This window comes from Vulpes vulpes, chromosome 7 (genome assembly GCF_048418805.1).
Source record: "Vulpes vulpes isolate BD-2025 chromosome 7, VulVul3, whole genome shotgun sequence".
Lineage (NCBI taxonomy): Eukaryota > Metazoa > Chordata > Mammalia > Carnivora > Canidae > Vulpes > Vulpes vulpes.
In genome coordinates, this window is record NC_132786.1 from 69454907 (window position 1) to 69468217 (window position 13311).

The window sequence follows — 13311 nt, forward strand, 5'->3', positions numbered from 1 at the left end:
CTGAAACCTTACATATTACCTGGTGTAAGTTACAACAGTGAAATGTTGAAAGAAAGTGTTCTACTGCCTTTCTCTTTATAACACTGGTATTGAGGAAATTTGGGGATCGTTAGGAATATATAATCATAATAAATATATAATCATAATATATGTCTTTACATAATATATGTCATCTGCTCAGCCTAACTTTACTGTGGGTAATTAATTTTACTTCTAGAGAAAAGGTTAAGTACATTCTTGGACTTAAAGACAGGACAAGACCTTTGGTCTTGAAATCCCTTTGCAAGGGTTTTGTGTGTGTGTGTATATGTGTGTGTGTGTGTCTTTTTTTTTTTTTTTTTTTTGAAGTGGGGAGAGAGAATGAGAGGAGGGGTAGAGGAGGGTCAAGATCACAACCTGAGCCAAAATCAAGAGTTGGAGGCTCAACTGACTGAGCCACCCAGATGTCCCCAGAGTTTTGTGTCTTAAAGATGATGAAATCAGCAGTGATCAGCTGATTCACAGCTTCCTAATGCTTCACAGAGTAGTATTTTTGGTTTACTAGATGTGATGACTACACTGAAGTTCTGAATTCTGAACATAAGTGGAGATTTGTTACTTTAGATGAAGGAAAAAAAATAACAGGGCTATAGATATAATTTTACTTCAAAAAAGAGGTTGATCTAATTATCACAATGTGAATTAAATAAAAAAACAAAGCCCAGAGTATCGCACTACAGTTTAATGAAAAATATAATACCAATGTGTATTATGCTGTCTCACAGTTTTAATATATTTGAAGTACCATAAATAAAATATGAATTAAGCATGGGTTTTAAATCTGAATTGCTTTATAAAAAACTACCCAGGAGAGCCCATTGTTCTGTAGTGGTTAGCTTGCGTGTTAAATAGGCCCTTTTTGCCATCTCACACTTGATGGGCTAGTCTGTCTGTGATCCCTTACTGTTTCTACTGTCTAGTAGTGGGCCAGTATCTAAAATAAGACTGCAGCTTTCTTCCTTCTTAAAAATAAGGCCCTCAAAAGGACCATAATTGGGTCAAAAATTTTATTTTCATTCAAGAGAAGAGAAGTCTCCCGATTGGGATCAGTGGACATTCCCCAGAGCTGTAGGAAGTTGGGTGGATTAGAAGGCAGATTTTTATTTTCAGGCTTTTGAGTCTTCTGCTTTTCTTGAGCTTTGATTACATGCAAAGATAAATTTAAAGACTCCCTTAGAAAATAATGTTGGTCAGAGTTTAAAGAATTAAATACCTCATTTATTATTTTATTTGTTATCTTATAATCACTTGTTTTATTAGTGATTAATGGATTTTTGAATTAAATACATTTTTTTTTGCTAAAAAGTACACGTTCATAACAACAGGAAAAGGGAAGATTGATTTATGAATCTAAGTATTGGAGTGGTATTTGGCTTTATATTTACCAAAGCAAATTATTTAGGGAAGGACATTAGTCTTGGTTAAAGCTTTTTGGCACATGAAGTGGGCTTGTCCACTCTGTTTCACTGTTTTAAAATATACTTTAAAAATTGTGCTATGGGGATCCCTGGGTGGTGCAGCGGTTTAGCGCCTGCCTTTGGCCCAGGGCGCGATCCTGGAGACCCGGGATCGAATCCCATGTCAGGCTCCCGGTGCATGGAGCCTGCTTCTCCCTCTGCTTATGTCTCTGCCTCTCTCTCTCTCTCTGTGTGACTATCATAAATAAATAAAAATTAAAAAAAAAAATAAAAATTGTGCTATGAACCTTGCCACAGGGTCGGAATGAGGAAAGTGGACTGGAATATAATACATAAATTTCACTTGGTCTTCATTACTGTACATTAAACAACCAGGTCCTTAGGAGTAATGCATATGTTGTATTCTCTAAGTTACTCTTGAGAAACAACAACTAGCATTCATCAGTCTCTAACAATTTAGTTACAGATTATTCATTACGGCTGTCCTTCAAACATGCAAGATTGCCACTTTTTGTGGAAGTCATCTTTTTTTTAAAAAGATTTTATTTATTTTGGAAGTCATCTTTTATTTATAAATTGTTCACCTTGTTCTTGTTTTATTTCTAAACTTGTTGAAGAGAGGCCTGTAAGTGGTGCCCTCTTGATCTCTTCCCACTGATTCCTGATGCCCACACTATCCGATTTCCATGCACTCTATGGGATGCTAGGTAACTGTTAGCTGTCCTGCCAGATTTTCCTCAAGTGCCCAGGGTAGACTGTAATTCACTGAACCTGGAATTGGTCATGGAGTCCTCGTACGTCCAGCACTCCAACCAACTACTGCCAGCTCCTGGAATATGGTGCATGAGATGACATTTCCTAATTATTTGTGCACACGGTATCTTGGTTCATTTCTTCTTTTCCGTTCCATTTCTTCTTTGCCCCTAGTGGTGGTGATTCTTCTTTCACTCCCCTCCTTCTTCTGTTAAGGGTGAAAACCACTGGTTTACCTATTCTTTTAAAAGCCTTCTACTTTTTTCTCTTTACACAATTTTTTCCCAGAATTCCCTGAGCTCGGATCTGTAATAGTCATTCCCAAATCAGCGTTTCCAGCCAAGTCGCAAATCAAATCTGAATGCCAGGTTCAAATATCTAATCGCCTACAATTCCATGTGGTGATTGTACCATTACTTTCAATTGACTATGTCTGAAATGGAACTCATTATCTTTCTTGCCCAAACAGCCTCTCTTTCTTAATTGACCATCATGGGTATTCATTTTCTGGCATCTGGGCATTTTTTGGCACCTTTGACTTCTTTCTCTTTCTTCTCTTAGTCACAGAGGATGGGTTTTTCCTACAAGAGTTCTTATATCTTACACGGTGTCTTTACTGCCAGTACCTTAAGCTCAAGTGTTCATCACCCCAAGCCACTGTCTCAAACTTGAGTGACCATCAGGATCACCTGATGGTTAATAAGAGGTTTATTAACACAGATTGGGTCCCACCCCCATGGTTTTTGATTTATAGGTCTGGGGTGGAGCTGAAATATTTCATCTTTAACAGGTTCCTGCTGCTCTGGCTGCAAGGGAAGAGAGTTGGCATGGGGGATGAGGCTACACTTTGAGAACCACTCATCTATTGCCTTATGGTTTCCCTGTCCTATTTATCTGCAAACCTGTGTCAGAATAAATTTCCTGTAACACCCCGTTTCATTGCATTATTTCCATATTTTAACAACTATTCACACTGCTCTGTTTCTTAACATTTCTTATCCAACTTCTTGGTTTTCAAGGCTCCTCACAATTAAGCGTAATTTACCCTTCTATTTTTAATTCTTACAAACAAGCTTTGGTGGGGTTCCTTTCCCTCTGTAATGTAGGTCCTTGCTCATGTCCCATCTCCTTCATGGAGCACTCCGTTACTACAGCCAGCCTTGGTAAGGTTTTTAAAAAATTTTATTTATTTATTCATAAGAGACAGAGAGAGAGAGAGAGAGAGAGAGAGAGAGGCAGAGACACAGGCAGACAGAAGCAGGCTCCATAGAGTCAGCTGGATGTGGGACTTGATCTCGGAACTTCAGGACCATGCCCTGAGCCGAAGGCGGATGCTCAACCACTGAGCCACCCAGACATCCCAAGATTTCTTTTTTTTTTTTTTTAAAGATTTTATTTATTTATTTATGATAGACAGAGAGAGAGAGAGAGAGAGAGAGAGAGAGAGAGGCAGAGACACAGGAGCAGGCTCCATGCTAGGAGCCTGACGTGGGACTCGATCCTGGGACTCCAGGACCACGCCCTGGGCCAAAGGCAGGCGCCAGCCAAACCGCTGAGCCACCCAGGGATCTCCCCCAAGATTTCTTAATATTAAACTCAGACTACACAATTTTACTAACTCAGACTACAATCTCTAATGGTAGGGACCATATGCCTTCATCTCTTTTAAGGCCTGGCATAGGATTAAGTCTAAGAGAATTTACTACCCAGTGAATTGATTGATTTCCCTAGTTTGTGTTATTTCTAGAGGTCACTTGATTTGAAAGAAAATAATTAAAAAGTTCGTATGATTGACTGTAGGAGAGCTTAAACATTGAAACCATAAGCTTATAATGAATACCCATCCTTCTCTCCTTTATAAATACTATGTGTTTGTAGTGGTGGCTCTAGATTTTTTCCTTTTTTAAGGATTTATTTATTTATTTTTTATTATTTATTTATGATAGTCATACAGAGAGAGAGAGAGGCAGAGACACAGGCAGAGGTAGAAGCAGGTCCCATGCACCGGGAGCCCGACGTGGGATTTGATCCCGGGTCTCCAGGATCGCGCCCTGGGCCAAAGGCGTGCGCCAAACCGCTGCGCCACCCAGGGATCCCTAAAGATTTATTTATTAGAGAAGAGAGAGGGTGAGGGCGAGCAAGTGGGGGGCGGAGGGGCAGAGGGAGAGAAGTAGATTCCCTATTGAGTGCCAAGCTGGACATGTGGCTTGATCCTACAACCTAGAGATCATGACCTGAGCTGAAACCAAGAATTGGAGGCTCAACTGATGGAGCCACCCTGGCACCCTGGCTCCAGATTTTCTGGAAGGAGTGTTTGGGAGCAGAAACCCGGTGGCCCTGGTGTGTGGAGAGATGATGGGGAAGGGAGGGACACTTGTCTTGGATTTCTTTTTTTGAGTAGCCGTTAAACTTTTTATTTATATTGTATGTGATTTTACAGTATGTATATTCCTTCTAAATCTTCCCAAGCTACCTCAAAAGTTGATGACTTATGTAACAACTGATGTTTGATTCTACAAATCAAACAGTTTATATTTCTTTATTGAATGTCTGTATGCCTAGCACAGCCTGTACAGTATTGCTCCTTCCCCCATTACCTCTCCCTCTTTTGTTTTTGCTTTGTGAAGCCTAGAGGCTGTTTTTGGTCATTTGCTGGGTGGGTATCTGATAGAGTCTTCAAATGAGCAGCGTCACTTCAAGCAACTGACCAACTGACCATATATGTTGTCGGTGATCTACTGTTTTATTCCTTTACCTTTATTTATTTAATTTTTTTAAAAGATGTTATTTATTTATTCATGAGAGACACACAGAGTGGGGAGCAGGCTCCATGCAGGGAGCCTGACATGGGACTCGATCCTGGGACTCCAGAATCACACCCTGGGCCTAAGGCAGGCACTCAGCTGCTGAGCCACCCAGGCATCCCATCCTTTACCTTTATTTTAGTGGGCTTTTAGGGGATGTGGGGGCTCAAGCATGAATTCTATTCCATGGGTTCCTATTTAACACGGCTGTATTTCAGAGGAGGGGTGGTTAGAGATTTTATGGTTTCAGCCCTCAGGTTTACAGATGAACTAACCATGGCCTAGAGCAGTTGTGTGTTTTTGAGCAAAATCACAAAAACCAGTTATGGCAAAGCCTGGACTAATTGGGAACCCCCTTCATTTCCAGCTTGATCTGTGCATTTCATGGGTCTTTTCAAAGAAATGTTTGAGTATGGCCACACAAAGGACTACTGAAATGAAATGGAAACAGGTTTGGGTGGTTTTGATACTTTATTTGGGATTGAAGATTTAATGCTGTTTAATTTATAGTTTTATCCCCAGTGAACTAAACACATCCATTTATGAAACAAAAAAAATTAAGCTATGCATCAAAAAGCAATATCCAGAGGTAATTATTATTTTTTAATTTAAATTACAGATCTTATTTTCCTTGAGGCTTTGTGGGGTCTTGCCACTATTATTCAGGATATTGAGACATGAAATACTAGATGTATCTGATTCTCAATACTGGTTTTATGAATTATCTACTTAAAAATGTGGAAACTGTAGTGTGTGACTGATGAGCTTGTCTGTTGCTCTACAGCTCTGCGGACTGGTATTAATGTGCGTTTTCCCATAGAATGGAACGTGGAGCTGCTTTCCGTGAGTGTTGGGTGTGAAGCAAACAATAAAATGGACATTATTTGCATATTATGCCATTTCAGTCAGAAATTTACAGAAGTATAAAATCATGATGGAGCAGTAATACAATGAAATAAACCATTAACTTGATGCTGCTAATGTTTGGATTGCCATACCCTGTACCACTGTGCCTTCTGATTCAATATTTATGGTTTTGAATGTGCCTTTAAGGATTTCATTCCAACACTGTCATTAACTGTAACATATAGGTAGCCTCAATTACTCTGCCAGGTATCTTGACAGACGGCGGTGTTTATTTATTTATTTTTTTGGAGGAAGTCTTAAGATACATTATCCTTGGGTGATAGTGAATGTAACTGTCAGATGAACATCATACTTAGTATACTCCTGTGTGTGTGTGTGTGTGTGTGTGTGTGTGTTTAAATCAGGTTTGTCTGCCAAGTAAATGGTGCCACAAATGGATAATGGCAAACTGTTACATGTTTCTTTGTAGCCTAAGAGATTTATCCTCGTCATCTTTCGACTCTTCTCCCAATCAAACCCTGTATCTTTTATAAGATAAGGAGTGGGACCGGATTTGTCCTGCAACCCATGCTGTGAGTCATTGAGTTCCAATATACTGTGTGCTTATTTCATTGAGTGAATGGATGCTTCCATTATTCTATTTAAAACAATCAGTGCCCATTTTGTATTAATGAATTTATTGAAATTCTATTTCTATGAAGCTGAAAGTTTAATTTGATTATGTCTTATGGTATAAGTTGTGGCTCAGCTCTCTCAATCCTGGCAGAGGCTCTGCCTTTTTCTAAAGTCTGCTGCTTGTGTTATGCACTTAGGTATATATATATGTCCCTTTTAGAATAGATTTTCATAGTTTCTCTTCAGGGTTTTTAAATTAGTGTATGAAAATAATAGGCTTTATAAAATTGGACATGACATGTATCAGCAAATGGTAAAGCCAGAAAGAGAAATAGAGTAAAGAAAAAATCCCAGAGGACCTGACATTTTGCTAAGAGGCAAGCCATCACTTTTATTAAGTAACTTTTAGAGATTAAGAAATACTGTAATTGAGGAGGGAATTATAGTGTGAGGATATTGCAAAGAAAATGAAGAGAAGGGAAAGTCATGGTCATGTCCATGTTACAGAGGACGTTGATAACATCCCTTGAGGTTCAGGGAATCTATATAAATCTTGAATCATAGTTGCAGTGTCAGTTTTTTGTTTTTGCATAGATGATGTGGCATTCATAATGTTCTTCCATCTTTCTGTTCTCCACTCAAGGAACTATCTTGAATATAGTGAATCTCTCTTCTCACTTCTTCCTTCCCTGTGTTCCTCTAGTTTAACCAGTTTTTGAAAATGGAATTTGGACACAGTCCTATAACCTAGAAAGCAGGTGAGGCATAATGAAATTATGCTACATTTTCTCTGAGAATTAAGACCATGGTATTCTATTCCTAAGAATACTAGGATCTCTAATAAGTAGGATTTTCTTTCTTTCTTTCTTTCTTTCTTTCTTTCTTTCTTTCTTTCTTTCTTTCTTTCTCTTCCTTTCTTTCTTTTCTCTCCCTTTCTTTCTTTTCTCTCTTCTTTCTTTCTTTTCTCTTCCTTTCTTTTCTCTCCCTTTCTTTCTTTTCTCTCTTCTTTCTTTCTCTTCTTTCTTTCTTTCTTTCTTTCTTTCTTTCTTTCTTTCTTTCTTTCAAGATTTTACTTATTTATTAATGAGAGACAGAGAGAGAGAGAGAGGGAGAGAGAGAGAGAGAGAGGCAGAGAGAGAGAGAGAGGCAGAGACACAGGCAGAGGGAGAAGCAGGCTCCATGCAGGGACTTGCTCCCAGGTCTCCAGGATCAGGCCCTGGGCCGAAGGCGGAGCTAAACCGCTGAGCCACCCAGGCCGCCCCCTCTTACCTGATCTTGAACCCAAATGTGAAATTTAGATTCTTAGAATTTCTTAGGAATTTGGGGTAACTGGGTGATGAGCACTAAGGAAGACACTTGATGGGATGAGCACTGGGTGTTATACTAAATGTTGGCAAACTGAATTTAAATTAAAGAAAATAAAAAAATGAACTCTTGGATAGAACCCCAACATATAAAGCCAATAAGAATAGCATTTTATCCTAATAATAAAAAAAAGAATTTCTTAAGAATTTAAATTCTTAGAAATTTAGAACATAGCCAAGAGGAATAAAAGATTGCTAGGCAGTTAGTAAAGAATTAATGGATTAACCAAAACATTTGTTTAGAATGTTGTACACTAAAAACAAATATGACTTTGTTAGGAATTAGGAGCTGCTTTCAATCATACAAGTATTTGTTATTTTCAATAATTGTTTTTAAAAGAAGCGTTTAAAGCCAGACTTGATATAACCAAGCAATTGAAATACTTTTTTTCTTCCATGTTCTGCAGTGTTGTGTTATCTACAACTAATTAAGAAAATGCCAGTATTTATGTACATTAAGATACATTTGCCATTGAGAAAGACAATAAAATGATTTTTGTGGAGATTTTTAAAAGTACGGGATTCAAGTATGTGAAGAAAATACCCTTTTGTCTTAACACATTTTAAAAGGAAAGTGTTGTATGTATGTATGTAAAAGCTGTGAACCATACTTACTGAGCTTGAAATAGGTTTGCAGATTTCCATGGCAAATCTGATTTATATGGCTTGAACATTTCTTTTTTTTACTTTTTCTCATTTCACAAACTTTGCCAGTCCCTAAAGATCTTCTTGGAAACTCACTGTGCTAATAGGCAAGGTTGGCCTTTCCTGAGCTTCTCTGAAAGTAGCCCATCCTGAAACACTGACCTTTTAATTTAATAACAGTTTTATTTGAGAAAATGTTCAGATCCTGAGAGCTGAAAGAGTGTTTTCAGAAAGGCCATTTTAAATAGTGGTCTCCAAATGGTATATCTTTTTTCCTTCTGTGCTTTGGACCAGAGCCATCGGAAGAAATAATGTATTGTTGCTTTCTGTATTCTATTGATTTAAAAACAAATAACATGAAACTTAGATTTGCTCAAAACCCATTACTACACTGGTTTATTTTTCTGCCTGGGCTTTGATTTGCTATTTTAGATTTTAGGCTCTTTATGCTAGGTCATGTTTTATCTTTTGTTATTTTAAATTCTCACTTGTAGCTAAGGTAATTCCTTTTTCAGCTGTGACCCAAAATTGTAATTTTTTTTTTAATGCTAGGGCATTAAAAAGACAGCTGTGCTTTGGTCTCTTTACTGACCAAAAGTGATGTCAATCAGTCCCTGGGGCATGTCTTTTTCAGTGGCCTCAAGAGTTTCTGGCCCTTTGCATGGCTGGTGCTTTCTCACTCCCACTTCTCTTCCTTGTGGCCTACCTAGATGACAGCACCATTGTTTCACACCTCACTGGGCGGGTGGTGGGGCTGATAGAATAGGTAGGATGGTATAGAGAAAGAGGACAGGCCTTGAAGCTACATTTCCTTCTTTGCAGTCTCTCCTTCATGGCTTCCTTCCTAACCTCCCAACTGGTCACCATTTGGTAATGGAGACCTTACTGTTCCATTTTAGGTTTATCACATCTTCATAAAAAGCTCTCTGCTAACTTTGGCTTTTCCCGTAGTAGGAAACCCCTAAAGAAGCGACATAAAATGCACTATGAAGACATGGAGTTACCAGTTCACTGAGAAAACGGATCCCATTGCTGCATACTCAGAGCTGGTATGCTCTCACCGAAGCCTAGTTTTAATTGTTTGAATGAAATTCATTTGAATTGTGATTGAGGTTTTGATTGATTTTGCCTGAGAAAAATAAAAATGTTGCTGTGGTGATCTGAAAAAAATCCAGGGGGAAGCGGTCTGATTATACATATCAGCCTCACTCTGTAGATTCTAACTGGTATGGCAAACTTAAAGACTATAGTTTGTGTAGTATCAGTTGGGTTAAATATTTGTTCAATGTTTGCTACTAATTAGAGCTACCAGCTGTGAGCAACTTGAAAAAATGTAGTGTGATGTTTTGCTTGTTTATGAGAGGTAGCTGAAAAGGTGAAAATTATTACTTTGTAGAGTATATAGTCTAGAATTTCATAGCCAGCTGACCCCCATGTAACCCAGCAGATCCTGGTTTTGCATGAGAAAATCAGGTAGGTTACCTGATTGATCCAAAGTCTAGCTGATGGAAAAACAAAGACCATTCGGATCTTTGCTGAGCTATTACTGTCTGTGAATTTCTTTTTCTTTTTTTTTTAAATTTTATTTATTTATTCATGAGGGACAGAGAGAGAGAGAGGGAGGGAGAAGCAGGCTCCATGAAGGGACCTTGATGTGGACTCGTTCCTGGGTCTCCAGGATCAGGCCCTGGGCTGAAGACGGCGCTAAACCTCTGAGCCACCCGGGCTACCCTGTCTGAATTTCTCTGCTGGCGTTTGTATTATTTTAAATCTTTAATACTGAAAAAAGCTTTAAGATTTGCCTGAATGCAGACAGAATTCTCTGTTCTAGTTTTTTTTTTCTTGATTTTATGTGACCTTTTCAAAGCTGAGACTTGTATCTTTCTCATCTTATAGACTGTGAAGTAGGAGAGATGCCAAACAGCAGCATAGGGTATAGTTCAGAGGGACCCTGGAGAATGTCCATAGCAGAACAGCCTTTTGCAGAAAACTGTACAGAGAAGCTAGGAACTTCCCTCCAAGGTCCTCCAGGTTGTTGATGGCCATGCTGGGATTAGATCTCAACTAGTATTTATTCCTTTCTCTAATTCCTTGTCCATTATTCTGTTTTTATATTATTTTTTTCGTTTTACAGCTTTATCGCGATGGATATACATTTTTATCCCATTCATCAGTGGATAGGCATTTAGGTTGTTTTCACTTTTGGAATATTGTGAATAATGCTGCTGTAAATATTTTCAGTTCTCTTGAGTATGTACAGTGCCGGGGTGTAGAATTGCTAGATCACATGGCAACTGTGTTTAGCGTTTTGAGGAACTGCCAGAGTGTTTTCTGTGGTGGCCACTTCATTTTACATTCTCACCAGCACTTGTTTTTTTTTTTTTTTTTTTTTTAATTTATTATTTGTGATAGTCACAGAGAGAGAGAGAAAGGCAGAGACACAGGCAGAGGGAGAAGCAGGCTCCATGCACCGGGAGCCCGACGTGGGACTCGATCATGGGTCTCCAGGATCGTGCCCTGGGCCAAAGGCAGGCGCCAAACCGCTGCGCCACCCAGGGATCCCTCACCAGCACTTGTTAATTATTGCTTGTCTTTTTTTTTTTTTTTTTTTTAATTTTTTTTTTTTTTTTATTTATTTATGATAGTCACAGAGAGATATAGAGAGAGAGGCAGAGACACAGGCAGAGGGAGAAGCAGGCTCCATGCACCGGGAGCCCGATGTGGGATTCGATCCCGGGTCTCCAGGATCGCGCCCTGGGCCAAAGGCAGGCGCCAAACCACTGCGCCACCCAGGGATCCCTATTGCTTGTCTTTTTGATTACACTGGGTTTGAATTGGAGTATCATTGTGGTTTTGATTTGTATTTCCCTGATGATGGGTGCTGTTGACCCATGTTTCATGTGCTTATTGGCAACTTGTATTATCTTTTTTAGAGAAATGCCTGTTTCCGTCCTTTGCCCATTTTAAATTTTGTTGTCTTTTTGTTTGTGTATTCTGGATACAAGTCTTGTATCTTTGCCAGTATTTTCTCCCATTCCATGGCTTTGTCTTTTCACTTTGATGGTGTCCTTTGGTTCTATTGTTGTTTTCTGATAATCCCACACCTAAGAGAACATGTCCTTATGACTTTTCCCATATCTTCATTGTTATTGTCCAGTGTCAGCTAAATTTTAAAATACCTTGTTGTAATTCAGTTTTTGCATGTGCCCTGACGCAAGGCACTTTAATGTGGAGATCATCAAATAAAGTGTCCTGCTGGTTTTCCACCTCATAGACTCCACCATTTGAAATACTTCTTAGGTCCTGTGTGTATTCATAGATTCTCTCAAGCTTTTCTGGTGCTTTCTTCATCATGATTTTAGGTGGTGAGTTTCTAGCACAATGGAGATAGTCTCTGCCTATTTTTTATGGAAGACTCTTAAGGAACATATAAAATTTGTCTATTTTATTTGCTGTAAGAATCTTTACAAAACATATCACACAACATCTTCCAATTGGAAAGACCAGATGTTTCAAATCAAGTCACCACATATTTAGAAAGCTCCAGCTGTCAGCACTTTTCTGTATTTCTCTCCAATTGTTGGCACTTGACATTGAATGACATATTTTCCAAAAAATATGGCTTTAAAATTTTCATAAATCATAAATGCCTTTTTTCATAAATTATGGAAAAATGAATGTAAATACAATTGATTTTCTTCCTGTCACAAATGATTTTTTAAAGTAATTATATGAGGCACCTGGGTGGCTCAGTGTCTAACTCTTGATCTTTGGCTCAGGTCTTGATCTCAGGGTTGTGAGTTCAAGTCCCATGCTGGGTGTGGAGCCTATTTAAAAAAATGTTTTTTGAAATGTTTAATTATCAAAATGAGAATAGTTCGGTGTCATTTTCCTGTCTGAAGTCCCTTTCTTACAGCATCTCCTCCCCTTATATGTGATTGTCAGACTTTAATGATAGGACATCATTTTAAAGAATTTGTACTTAACGGCTCAGTCCCCACTGGGCAGTAAGCAGCTCCTTGAGTTTATTATACATTTTGGCAGGTGTGGAAATTTCTAGGTCACCAGGGACCTTTTGATTAAATTACTCATGTAGTGCACTAATTGGTCTTTTCTGCAGTGCTTGGGTAGTTCCATGGAGACTGACCAGCTGGCAGAACTTTGCCCATTAAGATCCAGTCTCAGCTTTGTTTTCTGGAGTATTTTCTTGCTTCTATATTTAAGAAATCACTGATTTTAATCTCCTCCCACTCTTTCTATATCCTAGTTTCTGATGAAGAATTGAAGAGAAGAGTAGCTGAGGAGCTGGCATTGGAGCAAGCCAGGAAAGAGTCTGAAAACCAGAAACGGTGAGTTTTGTGGTATCGGAGACAGATTTTGGTGGACTTTGGTCATAATTATGAAACACCTTTGGAGAATGATTGTAATAAGACCCAGTATTGTGTTTGGCTGAACTTCAGAATGTGTTGAGTATATGAATGTGGCCATTTTCAGTTTTGGATTGTGCTTTTTTTTTTTTTTAAAGATTTTATTTATTTATTCATGAGAGACCCACAGAGAGAGGTAGAGAAACAGGCAGAGGGAGAAGCAGGCCTGATGTGGGACTTGATCCCAGGACCGCAGGATCACGACCTGAGCCGAAGGCAGATGCTCAACCTTGAGCCGCTCAGGTGCCCCCAGATTATGACCATTATATCTCTTGTGTGGTTCTTAGCTGTATGATTACTGAGAACTTTCTTAGTATGTAAGAAGTAGTTCTTGAGGATTCTCCAGGCATTTCTTAGACTAGTTAGTTTCTTTCACCAG

General features: G+C 38.7%; 1 protein-coding gene across 2 annotated transcripts in view; it reads left to right on the forward strand.

Annotated features, from left to right (window-relative positions):
• The window catches only part of CHCHD3 (coiled-coil-helix-coiled-coil-helix domain containing 3), a 275676-nt gene that overhangs the window by 42602 nt on the left and 219763 nt on the right, over positions 1-13311 (forward strand). For both annotated transcript variants that reach the window (XM_026010858.2, XM_026010857.2), the window contains exon 3: positions 12773-12854. In XM_026010858.2, coding sequence (XP_025866643.1) covers positions 12773-12854 — 82 coding nt within the window. The remainder of the gene's footprint in view (positions 1-12772; positions 12855-13311) is intronic.